This window comes from Clavelina lepadiformis, chromosome 3 (genome assembly GCF_947623445.1).
Source record: "Clavelina lepadiformis chromosome 3, kaClaLepa1.1, whole genome shotgun sequence".
In the NCBI taxonomy this organism is placed as follows: domain Eukaryota; kingdom Metazoa; phylum Chordata; class Ascidiacea; order Aplousobranchia; family Clavelinidae; genus Clavelina; species Clavelina lepadiformis.
In genome coordinates this window covers 19,186,138-19,204,993 of record NC_135242.1, presented here as the reverse complement: position 1 = coordinate 19,204,993, position 18,856 = coordinate 19,186,138, and the positions used below count along the sequence as shown (strand labels likewise).

At 35.5% G+C, this 18,856-nt stretch overlaps 3 protein-coding genes across 3 annotated transcripts; 1 reads left to right on the top strand and 2 right to left on the bottom strand.

Annotated features, from left to right (window-relative positions):
• The first annotated feature begins 2,327 nt into the window (after window positions 1–2,327).
• On the top strand, window positions 2,328–12,082 carry LOC143448853 (uncharacterized). The gene is made up of 26 exons (XM_076948770.1): window positions 2,328–2,554; window positions 2,648–2,808; window positions 2,986–3,145; window positions 3,248–3,434; window positions 3,595–3,812; window positions 4,065–4,247; window positions 4,678–4,758; window positions 4,956–5,124; window positions 5,357–5,442; window positions 5,571–5,732; window positions 5,980–6,133; window positions 6,224–6,343; window positions 6,448–6,623; window positions 6,792–6,958; window positions 7,093–7,280; window positions 8,302–8,421; window positions 8,577–8,657; window positions 8,879–9,043; window positions 9,151–9,259; window positions 9,403–9,514; window positions 9,679–9,807; window positions 9,947–10,080; window positions 10,283–10,408; window positions 10,596–10,743; window positions 10,970–11,150; window positions 11,306–12,082. Exons 1-26 carry the CDS (start codon window positions 2,351–2,353, stop codon window positions 11,377–11,379), a joined length of 3,795 nt encoding a protein of 1,264 aa, XP_076804885.1. The 5' UTR covers window positions 2,328–2,350; the 3' UTR covers window positions 11,380–12,082.
• A 3,076-nt stretch (window positions 12,083–15,158) lies between these two features.
• LOC143450355 (uncharacterized) lies at window positions 15,159–16,790 on the bottom strand. The gene is made up of 2 exons (XM_076950867.1): window positions 16,666–16,790; window positions 15,159–16,313 (listed from the first exon to the last, which is right to left on the bottom strand). Exons 1-2 carry the CDS (start codon window positions 16,771–16,773, stop codon window positions 15,324–15,326), a joined length of 1,098 nt encoding a protein of 365 aa, XP_076806982.1. The 5' UTR covers window positions 16,774–16,790; the 3' UTR covers window positions 15,159–15,323.
• Window positions 16,791–16,794: 4 nt separating this feature from the next.
• LOC143449845 (uncharacterized) lies at window positions 16,795–17,445 on the bottom strand. The gene has a single exon (XM_076950173.1). It carries the CDS (start codon window positions 17,443–17,445, stop codon window positions 16,795–16,797), a length of 651 nt encoding a protein of 216 aa, XP_076806288.1.
• Window positions 17,446–18,856: the final 1,411 nt, after the last annotated feature.

Genomic DNA, 18,856 nt, shown 5'->3' with positions numbered 1-18,856 from the left:
TCAGATCATTAATTCGGCAGGTAAATTAAGTCCGAATATCATAAGATAAACAGTGCAGTCCTCTGCAAACTCTTACAGATTTTATGTCACGTGTTTCGCTGACCACTTATCTAGACGTCATAATAAACTAGTCCAGTTCGTAGGAGTCAAACCACTGTAAAACAATAAATAGGACGCAACACGTTTTCCAAAATTTTTTTATTGCATAAAGGAATTTATATCCTACTCAACTGAGCGAAATCTTTACAATACAATGCCCAGAACGTTTTTTAATTAAAACAAATCAAAGTGGGTGGACAATTTCCATTGTTGAGTGGAATCGAGTAGCTAGTCTACGAAAGTAACCAGTGTCAGATTTTTACCAAAAAATCACTTTTTTAATATTAAACTTTGTTCCAATTTAATGGAGTTTTTGCAGGTAGTAAGCAAGATTCTTCTTCTAACTGTAGACCAAATTTCAAGGTTGTTTTGTTGTCCAGCACAAAAACTGTAGTATCTCACGAAAGAATCGAGTGCCCTTTTTATGTACACTTTTGCATTAACTCCTTTATGTTTCTTGAAATGTTTGTGGAGGTAACTTTTCTGTAAGCTTTTTTTTAACTAATTTTCTCTGCTAATTAAATTAACGTTACTCGATGTCTATGGAAAAGTAGGCTACGACACTGGATACATTAAAAAGGTATTTATTAGGGATGTGCCGTGAGGAAGATTATTCGAGTATTCGAATATCATGAAGGTCGACACGAACGAATCCCGAATCTATTCGTATTAGAACCAAGCAATAAAATTTCATCCAAAAGTTGTCAAGTCTTGCTTGTAACATGATATAATCGAAAAACAAATCGCTTTCTTTTGAAAAATAGTGTTTAAAAAATGATTGAAAAAGCAAATTCGTTAGGAAAACGACCTTCATTGTAAGTAATGCTGATTCTAGTTTAGCTTTGTAGGGAAACTAGATCATCATTTTTAATAAAAATCAGTATATTTATCAGTAATATTGTATTCGGGTTCGTCATTGTTGGTATTCGTGTTCGCCCGAATCTTCCATAAAGGCGATATTCGGCGAATCTATTCGGGTTTGGGTTCGTATCGGCCCATCCCTAGTATTTCTATATCCCATCCATGACTAAAATTACAGAAACATATTAAAATAAAATATTTAAGAAGCACCGCTCTTTTACCTCACTGCTCTTATTTACCTTTGCACTGAGACGATATGCCGATGTCGAGACAAGAATCTTTCCATTTGGAGTATAGCTTAGTTATCGGTACAGAAACAGGCAGAGAAAGCATGCTCGGTTTTTAATTATTTCCAATTCAATGTAGCCTAGACATGATTAATTTGTTTGGCTTATTTAAAGTATCCCGCAACTTCCCGTTATACTAATTGTTTTCGCGTTTATTATGCAATATCGTAAACAGAATCTTCAACCACTGCATGACAAAATTAATTTTTTAGTTTACCTGATATTTTCTGGTGATGTTTGAAGAAAGGTTTTGCAAAATAAAGCTAAATTTATTAATAAAAAATTATTCAAAAATTTAATATTGAAAACATCTGATATCCATATTTAAAAAATTACCAATCAGAAAATAGCAAATTCAGCATGAGTACATATGAAACTGAAAAATTTTGTTTTTGTTCACTGGCAGTAATTTTGTTGACCGGCTCCATTCGAGAAGAAACTGAGTACACTGCAAAAAAGTTAGAATTACTTGAAAATGTTATGCGTATATGACGCAGTTTACAAAAGTACTCACAAAAGTTAGTTACGTAAGATGAAATTCTGCATGCGATGGTATAAATTTTGTTGTTGTACGTTGAGTATAAGTTGTTTTGTTTGGGGTTGAATCAGCAAGATTGAGTGATTTTTTGTACGCTGGCTACTCAACCCTATTGATTGAAAAGATCTTTTCACTCAAATAAATGGCAGCGGTAACCGAGAAAGGGACTAGGCTATACAGTACAAATATCTTGGCTAGTGTACGATATCATGTGTACATCACTTGAAAGATGTTTCTAACTGGCCTATAGACCTACAAAACTAATCTACTAGACTAAATAGACAGACTTATTTAAGCTACTGTATGCAGGTTTGTAACGTTTTGTAAGGTTTGTAACGACTTAATAGGCTATAGTTGAAAGTGGAACTTAATAGGCCATAGCTGTTTGAATGCAAATTTATAAGAAATAAACAAAGAATTAAGCTTTCAATGCGTGCCGAACTTTGCATCTTTGCATGCACGATATTTTGTCAAAAACTGCCTTGCTTTCCAGTCGTGTAAATAGGCAACCAATGTTAATCGCTTTTATTTTTTGCAGCATTGGCGTAAATGCTTATGTTTAACTATGACTAGCAATAATGCAATTTCCTTTTTTGTGAATCAAAAGGAATATTTTGTCAGTAATCCAAATCCAAGTTCCAGTTTCAATTCATGGCTTCGTTCACAGCCAGGTTTAACTGGCACCAAGATTATGTGTGGAGAAGGAGGCTGTGGATGTTGCGTTGTCGCACTCCAACGTCCAGTGGAATCAGTTAAAGCAGTTAACTCTGTAAGTGTGCAATGTAATTAACTTTGAAGTTTACTGTATCTTTTTTAAATTCATTTTGCTTGGAAGATTTCTTATTTGAACATGTTGTGACAGTGCTTGCTGCCCTTGTGTTCAGTGGATGGGTGCCATATTACCACTGTTGAAGGCATCGGATCACAAAGAAAAGGTTTTAATAAAATTCAGTCTCGGGTTGCTGAGTTTGGTGCAAGTCAGTGTGGTTATTGCACCCCTGGTTTCGTGATGTCAATGCATAGGTAATATTTATATATCTGCTTAGAGCTTTATGTTGTAGATTTTTACTGATCCTACTAGACTGGATCCTTAATTTCCTATTTTTGCTTGTCATAAGTTAGTGTGTCACATGTTGTTGTTTTGTTTAATAGAATGTTAATTGAGCTCTTAATAAGTCACAGTAAAATGTTTTTATAAAGCTTGCTGGAAGAGGAGGAATCCCCAAATCAACAAACTATTGAAGATAATTTTGATGGTCATATTTGCCGATGTACAGGATATCGTTCAATACTTGATGCAATGAAATGCTTTGCTTGTGATGCAGATTCATCATTAAAAGATAAATGTCAAGATATAGAGGTCTCGGATGTACATTATATTGCGTATAATATTTATTTTGAAATTTTGTCGGCCGAGAATAAATTTTTTGGAAACTTTCATATTACCAATTATTTTTGAAAGGATTTAACCACAACTGAGTGTGCAAAGAAGCAGAAAATGAGATTAGGTGACCTGCGTCCAATTCAGATTGCAGGGGATTCTACTACTTGGATTCGACCATCATCTATTTCAGAATTGAAATCATTCCTGCAGGAGTTGATTTTGGAGAAACGATCCTGGCGATTTATATCCGGGAATACTGGCTCAGGTCCATACATTAATGCTAGTTTTGTATCGTTTTTTTTTTTGCTATTGAATCGAAATCATTATGCAATATATATTTCAAACTTTTATAGATGTGCTGTGTCCTACGATTTAGAGTCCATCATCTAAATTTTTATTACAAAAGATGTCTTCTATTTTGTCAGGAGTATACAAACTGACATCATCATATGCCTTTATGATTGACATTGGGCAAATGCCGGTTCTTCGAAGTATTGACAACCATGGTGACAGCATCGATTTTGGTGCTGCAGTCACCTTGAATGAAATTTTGAAAACATTGACAAAACGATCCTCAGAATCAGTGACCTTTGAACCAATAGCAAAGCATTTGAAGAAAGTAGCCAGTGTTCCTGTGAGAAATGTGAGGCATTGTTTGATCATACAAACTTTTATTATGAATTATTGTCATTTAGTGCAAATAAACTATGAAATCTGAATGAATGGAATTAATCAAATAGTTGATGCAGTTACTGGACTATCTGCTGTCAAACAGTTTTGTACTGATAATATACATAATTTGCATATAGTATGTCTGTAATTCATGTTTATAGTTTTATCTCATATCATTAATATGTCATGTGAACATAGCATATATTTTGTACATAATATGTAGGCTGGATCTTGGGCTGGTAATGTTGCCTTGAAATGTCAACACCCTGAATTTCCTTCAGACGTTTGTGTTTTGTTGGAAGCGGCCAGGGCACAAGTTAAAGTTTATGATATTGTTGCGGATGAATATTCTACCCACACTGTTTTTGCAGCTGATGGTTCAACATTACTTCATCTTACGGATAAGGTATCCTAATAATGCCAGTTCAAAAGTTTATCACATGAGTCAAGCACGGTCATTGACCAATCTTTGGTACATTCACCAAACATAGAAATTGCCAAACATAAAAATTGGTTGTTAGTGACGGTTTGTGTTGCTTTGAGTTCTGACGTAAGAAAGTAAACTTACTCACTATCTTCCGCAATTTTATTTTTTTGCGAAGAACTTTCCAGCAAATCTGTTTTTGAGGGTGTGTTAATTGAGATATGCATAAGGAATCAAATTTCAAAGATGAATTGTGAAGCTTTTGTCATGAATAAAATCTAATTCTTGGATTGTGACATTTTAAGTAACTTTTTCAGTGTAAAGTTTTATATGAATTATACTAGGTATCTTAAGATAACTAATATATTACTTATGTTATTTCATATTTCTATTTATCTAATATTTTTGGCAGTTGATTATTTCTATTACCATTCCAAAACTAACTGGCAAGCAATTCAAAATGAAAACATACAAAGTCATGCCACGTTCTCAGGTTTGTTGATAAAATTTAAAGAGTTTTTATTGCAGCATACAATAGGCATGGCATGACGCGAAATACTTTGTGTTAAGTATTTTGTGTGAATCGTAATGTAATTTGACATTGTGCCTCTTTTCAATAGACAGATAACCCCATTCCCACGAACACTGCATCGAACGTCTATTCATGTAAATTTTATTACATTTCTGCAGAATGCTCATGCATATGTGAATGCTGCATTTTTTGCTGAGTTGTCGGAAGATCAAAGTCAAATTTTACAGTTTACAGCAGTATTTGGTGGAATTAGCCCAACATTTGCAAGGGCAGTAAAAACGGAAGAGTTCCTGAAAGGGAAATCAATTGTCAGTGAAACTCTCAAAGGTAATGTCAATAAAATTATCATGTATTATATTGGCTCATTAAATCCTGTCATAGGGGTAACCTTTGCAACTTTCAGCACAGGCAACCAATTACACAAAATACTGATAAATTTTTTAGTGCCTCATAAACGTTATATACTGCACTGCTGATAATGCATTGCTGCTGTAGTCACATGAACCAAATATTTGACTTGTGTTAACATTCTTGTGCTTGAATACTCTTTATTTTGCAGATGCACTTAACCTGCTTTCTGATCAAATCAAGCAAACTGGGACCTCGGAATACAAACATAACCTGGCATTGGGTTTGTTTTACAAAGTAAAATGTTTGCTGATATGGCTGGGCTTAGACTTTTGATGTTGTTATATCAATTTTGTTCTATTTACTTAGGCTTCAATAAATATTTAAGTTTATCTTCGCTCATGATAAAGTTCAATTTTTTGCAGTTCTATTTATCCCTTTGCAATCCAAGCAATCTTGGAACTGGTATAGAAAGTGGAGTTTACCCCCTGGTGCGACCTGTTTCGAAAGGAACGCAGACATTTACAACAGATGAAACAACTTACCCAGTGTCGAAAGAAGTTCCAAAACTTTCTGGAATCCTTCAGGTTTAATGTGAAACTGACGTCATAGTTTTAAATTGTCTTCTTCTTAATATTGTGACATCTTTGGCGGATTTTGTATTTAATGTTAACTTGATTAGTTCATCATTGTGGCTTTAAGATAACACACAGGTGTCTACAAAAAAACACTACAGCATGTGGTAATGTTTGGCAACATGATGCACCAAGGGATTCAAAAAACTTGCTATTTTTTTACAACCTATCTTTCAGTTTTTTATTTATCACATCACAGGCATCTGGTGAGGCCCAATACATCAGCGACCGCGTGCCAAGCAATGATGAACTATTCTGTACCTTTGTTTTATCTGAAGTGCCAAATGCAGACATTGATAATATTGATGATTCCCTCGCCAAACAAATGCCGGGCTTTGTAGCTATCGTCACAGGTACAGCAATTAGCTTAGTTTTGTATAGAATGTATCGGGGCCTTTGTAAAAATACTTAAAACTTGTAAATCTTTTTACATCTCTTTTTAGGCGACAATTTTCCATCTGAAGTTCAAAACACTCATTTGTATCCATTTGATACATCACAGCCCATCATAGCTTCAAGTCATGTCGAATTTGCTGGGCAACCTGTTGCTTTGGTGATAGCAGGTTATCCAGAAACATGTCCAACTAAAAGATTAAAGATACATAAATAATATATTAGATATTGCCAAGATATAGTGTAGCATTACATCATAAACTATACTTTTCAGAAACATGGGAGCAGTCAGTGCTGATTGCTAAGGCAGTGAAAGTTACTTACAAAAACATTCAGAAACCTATTCTGACGACACAGGATGCAATTACCCAGGCATCTTTTTATCCAGATGTTGTACCACCAGTTGAAATGGGCAATCCAGATGAAGCCCTAAAGAAGGCCAAGCATGTGGTATCTAAGAAAACCATTTTAAATTATGTTAAGCAGTTCATGAAAGACTCAAGTTAGGCAATTAAAATCATGCAACTGTGCTTCATATAGTTTTGTTTGTGCAGTGTAAGTGGGAACGGTGATTTATAGCATGATTTTATTGTTTACTGCAATAAACACTTTGTTTAGGTAAGTGGTGAGTTTAACATGGGATCACAGTATCACTTCTACATGGAAACTCAAATTTGCCGGGCTGAATGCACAGAGGAGGGAGGATTTACGTTGGAATCGGCCTCACAAACTCATATTTTTATCCAAAATGCCATATCTTATGCATTTGGTGTATCACAGAACAAGTAACATTCTTCTGCATGAATATATACGTTTTAGAAGGTGTTGTTATAACAATACCTCATACTTTGAAATATGGCAGTCCTTGGTAGCTGACTATTAGAAGTCTCAGTATATCTTGTGTCACATATTTACTCAGAATTGAGATCACAACGAAGAGAATTGGTGGAGCTTATGGGGGAAAGGCCACGAATTCGCTGATTGCGGCGGCAGCTGCTACATTGGGTTCATATGTTACACGTAGACCAGTTCGATTTCATGCTGATCTTAAAACTTGCATGTCTACATTTGGTTCCCGCGTTCCCTACACTATCAAGTACAGATTAGGTGGGATGATGTGATTACTGCACAGTATTTTGCTTGTTAATTAGGTTTTGATGCATTTACTGAACGTTGAGAAATCTTTTTTTTTACCTTGCACATTTATTTTCCATTTGCATATGTAAGATGAAGTAATCTATTGTATTGTTAAAAAACAATAACATCCTGGTTAAGTTCGCAACTTTTTTCTGAGCAGTTTGTGCAAAGTTGGTAAAGATGTTTTTGTAAATACAGTAGCTATATAGGTGTATTATTCTGTAAAGTATATATCAGAAAAACTGAAGGCGCTTATCAGTAACCATTTACGAGTGATTGGTTTGTGTAACTTAAGTCAACTCACTTTTTTTGTAAGTAGCCTGCAACAAACGCAATTTGTATATAATCATATTTGTAGCAATCTGACTGAATGGGGGATATATAGTCCTTTTACATATGTTTAAATCCTGAATTATAGTATAACTTTAACTTTTTTTTAGTCACAACTTGACTTGTTGAATTTACTCTAAGTACAAAAAAATTGCTGTAAATGAATGTATATTTTTTTAATCAAATGTTGCAAGCTTAACTGGGATATTACTGTATAGTTAAAGGGAAGTGGTATACAGAGTTCGCTATCCCAGTGTTTCCCAAACTAGGGTCTGCGGACCACTGGGTTCCATGATGATATGACAAAAATTTAAAAGTAGACAATTGCTGCAGTGATTCGTAAGTGAAATGATTTCGTAAGCTTTTGCGATCGTATAAGCAACCCCCATCCATCCCATTGATGTTGTTAATTTTTGTGATAAACATGATGTTATTTATTTTTTGTTTTGCATTTCCTTCTGTGCCGGTTGCTCAGAAAAATTTGACATGACGTAAGGCTGAGCTCCAAAAAATATCAGATTCACAAATAAGGATTCGTGGCCCAAAAAGTTTTGGAAACCCTGCTCTAACCCGCCTACTAAAGACAGCTCAAGAGCATTGATTTCATTTTCAAAATAAAAATTTTATACTGTGCTTTAGATCTGTCTCTAAATTTTGTTAGGGTTTAATGACAATGGAATAATGGAAGGAGTAGATTGCCTGTTATATGGAAACAGTGGAGCTTCTGTTTTTGATGCTGAAGTCGATGGTCCAACAACTGTGGAGTTGTATGCCGACAGTGGTGAAAATATTTATGCTAAAAAGATTTATTTTATACATGTTTTCTACCCTGCTTTAAAGCTTTCTTATAAATAAATATAGTAACAAATAAGAGCAATACATTGTATTTACCAGTACTATTGTTAGCATTACTTATATAGGTAAAATGTGTTGTAGCATATTACTGTCCCAATCGAAGATATAAGTCTTACGTTTGCAAGACCAATATACCCTCCACTACTTGGTGTCGTGCGCCAGGTAACTGTTTTTTTGAACTCACCGATATGTGTAAGATTTCTTTTGATTGATGTGCAACTGTGTTTGTTTTAGATGCTTTGTTATGTGCCACAAATAAACTCTTTTTGTTCACGTAAAACCCAACTTGAGATTATTGTAACAGTTTGTCAAATAGGATCATATGCTAATTAGAAATTATTATAATTTTTAAGTAATTGACTGGCACTTTCTTTTAACTATAGGAAGCTTGCAGATGACTGCACATGCAGATCTGATGATGGAACATGTTGCATCTTTCCTTGGAAAAGATGCCATTGATGTGAAGTTTGCCAACCTCTACAAGAAAGGACAAACCAATCTGAAGGGAACTGTTCTTATGTATTGCCAGATTAGAGACATCTATCAAAGTAAAATTTACCCAAATCCAAACAATTCCAGTACTCATTTATCTCGGTATGTTATTAAAGAAATGTTCAACCATGCACAAAAACATGGATTTTGAAATAAATTTTAGATTTATTGGACAAATACGATGTGAGGAAGCGGCAACAAGACATTGAGGTATTCAATGAAACAAATAAATGGAAAAAGAAAGGCATTGCCATAAGTCCAATGAAATTTGAGTAAGAAAATTTTTTTATATAACATTCTTGTGTAACAGTTATGTTCTTAAGGTTTTAGTGTACTGTATTTACTTTTGTTGAATTCTTACTGCTTTAAGCACTTTGTATTTATTTTTTGCCTTGTGTTTTGTAATACATTCCAGATTGGACTTGAGTGCATCTAAGTACTCTGTGTTAATGGCTGTTTATGCCAATGACGGCTCTGTGGTTATATCTCATGGTGGAATTGAATGTGGCCAGGGAATTAACACAAAGGTACATCAAAACAATACAGAATTTCTTGCCTGTTTTCTATTGGCATGTAATCTGTGAAAAGTATTTGTTTAATCATGTTTTGATGCATACCTTGGTGCTCTTTCAATAGGCAACATATGTGAAGGTTGTACTTGAAGGTAAATGTGAAATGTTTTTCTTTGCAGGTTGCCCAAGTGGCAGCTTACAAGCTTGGAATTTCTATGGATTTAATTTCTGTACAACGAGCGAGCACATTGACTGGCCCAAACAGCCAGGTTACTGGTGGTAGTATGACCAGTGAAGCGACATGCAAGGTGATTTAATAATATTCTGCTTTGGATACTATGCTAGCTTGTTGTAATCTGGATGCATGCATACTATTGAGTAACTCCTCATTAAATATGTTTAATGTAGCATAATAAAATCCCAAATTGCTGTGTGTATGTTTCACAGTCTGTTCTTGGATGTTGTGAGGTTCTGAATTCTAGAATTGAACCTATCAGAGCAAAGATGGGGAAAGATGTTACGTGGAAAAATTTAATAGCGAAGTGCTACAGTGAAGATGTAGATCTCACAGTGTCACACATGTGGGTGTTTATTTCGATTATTGACAAGTTTCAAAGCAATATTTCTATGTTTTATGTTTGCCTGTGTTGTCATCATGAAACGAGATATATCTGATGTCTGTACCTAAATCTATTTCCCATTGTGAATTTGTTCTCAATTACTGTATAAAAGACTAACTAGCGCTAACATTGAGGTCATTCATGCTCATATCACTTGGTATAGGAGCCCAACGCTTGGATCAAGAAGTTACTCCTCCTACGGAGTGACCTGTGCTGAGGTGGAATATGATGTATTGACAGGAGAGCATCAGATTTTGAAAGTGGACACAGTATTCGATTGTGGAATAAGGTATGTGTTGCTGCTATCTGTTAGTTTTTATTGTTTGACATCATGCATCTGTTTTGGTGTAATTAGTGGTGTGATGTAATTACTTGTGTGAGAGAATGCATTGTGTGTGAAAATTGATGTAATGTAATTGTGTGAGAGAAGTCATATATTTTGCACAATAGCAATAAAATTTCTGTTTTGTGTGCAGTTTGAATCCGTCTGTTGATATTGGGCAAGTGGAAGGAGCTTTTGTGATGGGAATTGGCTTTTGGACAAGTGAACAGATGATTTATGACGAAAGCTCTGGCCAACTTGTCACAAATGGTACCTGGGAGTACAAGCCGCCTACGTCTAAGGTAAATAACCTTTATAGCGAATCTTTTTTATAGCATCATGTGATGTTATTGGTTATTACCACTCTATGTGTAAGTGATTTGTTAATGGTGATATTTTATGTAGTTATTTGCCTCAAATTTATGATTTACTACCATCAGGTTAATTTTGGAATCTTGCTATAATAGCAATTTGCCCAGTTAAAATCAGATGATGTTTTCTTCATATCGTAAACATGCTTTGCTATAGGATATTCCCATTGAGTGGAATATTGAGCTATTAAAAAATTCGCCAAATCCTCTTGGAATTCTTCGATCTAAAGCAACTGGAGAGCCACCGATGTGCATGTCCATTTGTGTTGCTGATGCCCTTAAGTTCGCGGTTGAAGCATCGAAACGAGAACGTGGACTAAAAACTTATTTTCCATTACGTGGGTTTAATCTAAATGCTGCTTCATTTAGAGCATTGTATCTTTTGTTTTACATTAAAACCTCTATTAGGTTGCAATAAAACTGCATTGATATGATGTTCTTTATGAAATTACCAATTATATTCTTAACTTTTCATATTTTTTTCTTCATACAGCCACACCTGCAACTGTGGAAGCACTGCACAATGCTTCAGAATTGCATCCCCTTGAAGATTTTATTCTTCAATAACTGAATTTTCCATTTTCTCAAAGTAGATAAATCTCTATTTCTGCTTGCTTGTGTTTATTTTGTCAATTCTACTTGGTTTTACTTAAAATATCGAATAGTTTAAAGTAACTTAACAGGTTTCCATAAAATTCCTGTTTCGTAATATTAAGTAAATGAACTCTGAGTAACTCAAGCTGGGTAGCTCAAAGGTATAATCAGTGTCTTCTGCTTCGAGTAAAGGTGCTTCATCAGTTTAACAGTCTTCCTTGTAATTAGCTTTTATTTTCTTGCTTTGTTTGAAGTGTTCCAAGCCGATTAATTTATATAATATATAGCGCAATGGTTGTAGTTTTGATTCCATTCTAAAACTGTTTTCTGTTTTAAAAGTTTAGCCTGGAGTAACTTGTACAAATTTGCGATCTGAAAGATAAATCATGAATCAAGCCATTTGTTCTGCAGTCTTAACGACAACATATACAATTGGAATTATTGATCAGTGTTGGCCTATTTTAAATACGTTTGCTGTAAGTTTATATTATGCTTTTAAAGTTCATTGCGTAATTACTCGTTTAACTATCATCGGTGAAATGGTGTAGTAAGTAGTTATCCCTGTTACTAAACTCTTATTGTTGTGCCAAGCTCTTTATTAACGCCGTGATTGCGTTATATATGTGCGTTCACCGTTCATATATCCATTTGCAATAATAAAGCTATTTGTAGATGATGTCAACATCCTGTAATAAGGATACAATCGATTCATTCATTTATTTTTTTTCGTTTTAATGTGGGGAACGAAAAAATTGTGCTGACGCAGGTGGTCGCAAACATATTAGTAGTTATCGACATTTTCCACAAACTGGACGGGAAAAAGGTGACAAGGCCTGGAGGGCAAAAACGTGCATTAGGAACCAATCAGAAAATGTAAAAAAATTATTAGCGTAAGCACGGCCACCAAACCCAAATTATAAACACGTTATTAAAACATAATTTAACACAAACACATAATTTAAACAGATTTAATGAAAAACAAAAGTTACGCTGATAGTTTGGCAGGACATAAGCGTTGTGTCACCGTCAAGATGGAACCGACCTGTTTGTCTAGATGGAAGAAGAAAACCCCCACTAAAATGAACTCCATCTATGGGACTAGTTTCCCGTTCAGGTGGCCTGTTTACGCGGTAGGAATGTTTACACAGGTCGGTTGTGAGCGGAAATAGAAGATGGTCAGATACGTCACTCATGTCCAGCCATATGGTTTGATCAGCTTGTTTGAATATGCATACATCAACAGTGATGTACTGCAAGTGCCAGGAAGAGTTGAATATCTTTTCCAAAGTCTTTTTATTTGTGTTTCAAAAAACAATGTTTACAACGCAGGAAAGAGTACTGGAGTTTGAATTTTCAACAGCCGTTATTTAGAGAATAATCGACATAAAAGAAAAAATAGATGGAGAGTGGCATATGATGCAAGAGAAAGAGCAATAATACTAATTTTGATAGAAACAAACGAGGTAGTGTGGTTGTGTAAAGTAGGCTGCCTTTATACAAAATCAATTTTTGTCATACAAACACAAGGTGCAATAGACAGCATAAGCATTTGTGTATAAAAGCACACTCACAGCAATGTGAACAAAAGGGAGAAAAAAAGCGCAAGTTAATAAGCATTCTGGGAATGTGAACGTAAATAAGTGTTTATGAGTAAGATCTGACCTCAGTGATTACAGAACGCCGTAAAATAAAAAGTTCTATTAGTGGTCATAAGTACAATTTGTTTACAGTGATTCAAAAATAAGGGTAAATTTAAAAGTGCATAAACATGAAGATATAGGTGAATTAGTCGAGTAGCTGCCAATCGGAGTACATGCTCTTAGACTGTCTCTCTAGTAAATACGCTTTTAATTTGTTACTAAAGAGAGTAGTTGATGTAAGTACCTGCAGAGGATAGCACTGTTGTCAGTCTTATCTTATGTTATTCGGACTTAATTTACCTGCCGAATTAATGATCTGACTCCGTGGTTGCGTGCGGTTAGAATTCTCTAACCTAACGTTGTACTAGCCGAAAGCTCTTACGTTATCACAGATACAGTTTATCAGAAACGATCCTTTATTGTAGGAACTGTACAGGTTCCGAATATGATACAATCACAAACTTAGCATTCACCATTTAAAACAAGTCTAACGAATTACATTTTACACGACTAACGTAATACGTTCGTACGATTCTGTATCTCTGTCTGCGCGGTTACTCGCGCAGAAGTTCGAGTTTATAAAGCGGAGCGATGTGAGCGGAAATATTCAACACAATATACACGAACATTTCAGAATGTGTGAACGATAAAAAACAAAGCGTTGGCAATGGGAATTACATTCAGTTAAAACTAGGATGTTATGAAATCACCTGGTAACGTACTAAACGGCGTTTTCACATAAAGTTATTTAGAGCAAGTTTCCAAATATTAAACGACAATAATTGCGGTTTTATCAGTAAACAATATCACAATAAATAAATGGCGAGTACGTTCCCACGAATAATATATTGGTATTAAAAGCGGCTCCCAGGCCACTACATACCCTTATAGAGCCTGGTAAATTATTCCATTGTTTTGGTTCACAATATTTTAAAGACTGTTGAGTGACCTGCTTGCTGAAAAAAGGTAAAGTGCAAGAAGTAGAACTATTTCTAGTATTTATGTACGGTTTTTATTAAACAAGTCGTTATAACAAGAGGGTAAATTTTATTGCCTAAATTTATGAATCAAAGTACACATGTTTAGGCTAAACAAACTCTCAATTGACTACAATGTACTGTTCTTCTTGCTTCATGTTATCATTTCTTCAAATTAGCCTAATTAGAGATTTTTTGGAACTTGTTTATTAAAGACCTCTGACTATGCTTCCACACAGGTATGCAATATCGAGTGTAACTTTCCATTAAAGAGTAGTAAGTGGTAGTTAGGTTTTCTTTGTTTAAATAGAGTTTTACTTTTTTGACTATGCTGATATTTATTCGTAGTTTTTGCAGCGGCAGCAATTGTTCTTTCCTCGTTGGACACGTTTAACGGAAACAAATATTAATAGCGTAATAATAAATAATAGAATAAGCGAGGCACGTGGTGATTATAAGTTAACCATGGGTGGGGTACGATGTCAGATAGTTGAGCTTGTCTTTTTGCAATTTTTCTTCGACGTTATGCATTTTTAAAATTTGGAATTGTAGGGTATACGTCCATAATGTCTTGTGCGTATAACAATGACAGTGTAGGGTGTATGGAACCTTAACCTTAAGTTTGTCAGTTATTGCCAGGTCCTAGAGATAACAGTTGCCCCGCCAACTGGGCTGACTCAAGTATGGCTGCAATTAAAGGACTCACTCAAACTGTCAGTACATTATATATTGAAATGCAGCAGCACATAATCCAAATCAAAACTAGCTAAAGTTACTGTTGAATGTCGAATAGCGTAGTACACATTCACAAATCTTTACACACCTATCTTAGAAAATATAAATAAACTAAGTTTGCTTGTAGGGGAAACCAGTGTAATTTGGACCCCTTAAGCAAAATCTTTGATAATAACGAAAGTCCTTAGTCGATTTCTTCCAAACTTCACTTGTTTATTCACATACATGAAAGGTACAACATAACGAAGTATCGGGCTTAAATAATTTAAACTGGAGGTGCACTACCAAATTAAATTTTTTCATGCTAAGGGTCCAATTTACACAACTGTTGTGTAAAATGGACCCCTTCCATTTTTGAACAAAACATACAACTTAATATTCAATTTCATTCGGATAGCACCTAACTTCACTGTATAAGTTTCTAATTCAATGACACTGCTGGTAAATAGTCAATTTTAATTTTTTCAAATGAGGGGTCCAATTTACACAATGTGTGATTGTGCAATCTGGAACCATCGATAACTCACAAAAATAGAACAACCCATGCAAAAACAGAAACACACATTTACGAACAGTTGTCGCAGTAATAATACTTGGAATCACTAATATCAGCACATTCTTCATGGGTCCATTCCTTGCAGTTTTTGCATTGAATCCAGTCTTCATCTGCAGAATCTCCACACACCAGGCAGATGGAATTCTGTTTGTTCTCTGTTTTCCTTCCTCTCTTCTGTTTCGTTTTTTGTGCACCGCCTCTTTTTGTCACATCACTGTCTCTTTTATTCAGAGTGTTTTTATGAGGAGAACTTGTCAAAATTGTGGCGCGTGAAGATTTTCGCCGTTTGGTACCAGGATTCATAGATCGGATTCGCTTTGGTAGAGGGCTGATATCTGTGACAGTTACAACACTTTTTTTTTTCTCAGAATAAGAAATGGATGAGAGTAAGCCTACAGGGCTGGCTTGCATGTCAGAAACTAGATTGCTGGTTTCAGCTGTTTTGTTGATGCAAGCAGGAGTGGTGTTAACTGCAGTTGAGCTTGCATTTTCCACTAGAGCTGAGCTTGTGGTGGCGATTAGATCATCTGAATTCTCAGCTGGATCGGGTTGATCTGTGACATCAGCAGCAGCAAAATCACCGTCATTAAAGACCAGCATATTAACTGGATAAATTCCGGCCTTTCGAAATCCATTCACCGCACAGCTAACATTTGCAGCTTTTCCGTATGCAAGACCAAACAAACGACAAATTTGAAACGCAGAGACTGCTCGTCCAGGATTTGCACGCAGCCACTGCTCAATTTGTTGATAATAATAGGTCTTCAGTGGTTTGAAAAAAGTTAAATCTAATGGCTGCATCCGATGACTGGTGTGTGGTGGTAATGAAAGCATAATAACACCACTTTTTGATGCCAACTCTAAAGCTTCGATATTGTGCGTGTGGCTTTTATGTCCATCTAAGATCAGCAGGACCCTCTCTTCTTGGCTAGGCTTTGCATGCTGGCTGAAGTGTTTTATCCATTCCAAGAATATGTCGTTGTTCATCCATCCCTTTTTCTGAAAAAAGGTTCAAAATTTATTACGAGCTATTGAGCATAGAGAGACTAACATTTTGTAAAGCAAAGCCAAATTTATGCACCATACAGTGATAATAAAACCAATTTTTACAAATAACAAATTGTCAGTATGAGCATAGTTTAATTAATTTATAGCCCAATTGGTTGAAACATTTGAAAACACTAGCAAACGTAAATAGTGCAGGCTATAAAATTTGACATCTTTAGCATCCCAGTGGTAACAACCACCATTTTGACAGTCCTACATAGATTCAATGTCGGCACACATAGCATCAACATAGAAAAGATGGGTTTTGCCTGGTAGGATTGCTAGACAATTAAACATGACTCACTTGACAAGTGAACATGCTTCCTGGAGGAGCTCCATCCTTCAACTCTTCCTTCATACGCACTCGTGGAAAGATGAAGCCTGGTGGGACAAAATTTCCTGCTGCACTCATGCAGCAAATAACCGTCACATTTTATCCTCGCTCTTGACTAGTTATCGAGCCAACTTGATGTTTCCCCTTCTTAGCTAAAACTTTTGACAATTTCTGAACAACGTTTATCCCAGATTCGTCCATATTATAAATTCTGGCAGCAGTTAAGTTGTTCTTTTCATAAATGTCATGAATGAGTTCAAAAAACTTAGCTATCTGTGGTTTGTTAAATCCGGATGCTCTCGCTAGTGATGTTGCCTCCGGGGATCGAAGAGATATTTCTGGATGCCTTTTCAGAAATCCTTTCACCCAATCATAGCCAGCAATTTTCTTTTCTTTGTTGAATCTAGTAGAAATGTTATTAGCTTCTGCAATTTGGAATGCAAGCTTTTGAAGGTCCATCAATGTCAAGCCATAAAACCTGGCTTCCATATCTTCAATATGCTTTGCCAATTGGTTTTCAATCTCTTCCGGGAGGTCAGTAGATCTTCCTAACATCTTGCAGCTGCCAAGAGCAATCTTGTTCTTCTTTTTCAGTCTTCTTAGAAGAGTCGTTTTGGGGACATGAAACTGTTCGGCTGCTTTTTTTATACCCATTGTGCCATCTCTTACAGCCCCTATTGCATGTCGCATCGCTTCTTCATCCCACTTTCCATACACTCCTTTGCTCTTACGCTCAGCTTTTGTGGTCATGTTTGTACTAAGTTCAAGATCAGAAGGATCACAAAATGAAAGTTTAATATCCTAAGAAAACAGGTAATGTTATCTGCCTCTACGTGTAATTTAGGGGGGGGGGGGTCCAAATTACACGTTTTATTGCGGTCCATTTTACACAAATCTAAGCTGAAATTTCTTTCAGGCTCTTCACTAAAATTTTAAACTGACAGTCTAATACTGTCATGGTACAGTATCTGCGAATGTTTTAGTTGTCTCGAAACGTTTAAATTATTTTCCTACCTGCCTCTAGCCTCCGATTATATTGAAATGACGCATGACCTAAAATAAGATCAAGCACCCCTAATAGTTTACTTGCGTTTTCGTAACTAGACCACAAAAGAAACGAGACCAAACACAACTGCTGCCACATTTTCTTGCTAACGTCTTCCATGTCGCGTGATGTTTGTGACGTCACCTACCGCGATTAGTCTGAAATCAGCCTTGGTCCGATTTACACAGGGGTCCAAATTACACTGGTTTCCCCCAATTGGCGATTTACTTTGTGGAAATAGGTCATCGATAACTTGCTCTCAATGCTTGACAACGTACCATGTTTGACGAACAGCCCATTATGTTTTTAGCATGGACATTGCATTATAACAATGCAGTCTTGAGCCCATTTGCGTTGTCTCAACTCCTTCTATTTTTGTAATGTGACAAACGCTTAATTCTGAAACTGATACTATGACAAATAAAATTTTATTGTGATATTACTTTTGTGAAGTATTACATAACAACCATATTCGCCATAAAAACCGCGTACACTGGCGGCTATTGTTACGATATGAGCGAGGTAAGTACTATTAAATTGAAAACTTGTTTTGCTTCTGACTCGATGGTATGAGTTCCCATTCCTAAAACGGCGTGACTAACGCTGTTTAGTTGCTTAAATTCTGGATACGCATATTACTAAACGATAAAGTTCCCATTTTTATTCTCAAACACAAAAGATTACACCTTTGGGCAAAGCTTACTGCTGTTACATTGCGCAGTAGTAACAAGTGAAAGATAAAAAGGAAGATTGCAAACATTACATTGGTATTTATATAGTAGTCACACCCCAAGGTTGCGTAATTTATCTGTAAGTCATTACCAAAAATTTAAGTTTGGTCAGCAATTATATCACAAGATCCCAAAATCGAATTTCAGCATTTATAAAACAACCCATGACTCGTGACGTAACTGTCACAATACCAAGACTAACAATTAATCGGTAATTATCCAAAGTAGCATATGGTAACTACAAAATAATTTACATTTAACAAATTTTTTTCATCAATTTTGTGTTTGCTGCTTTGATAAAAAAAATTAATGGTATAAAGGCTAAAGACAATATTCTTTATATTATGACATACTGTTTTGTCAAAACAAATGTTGGGGTACAAAA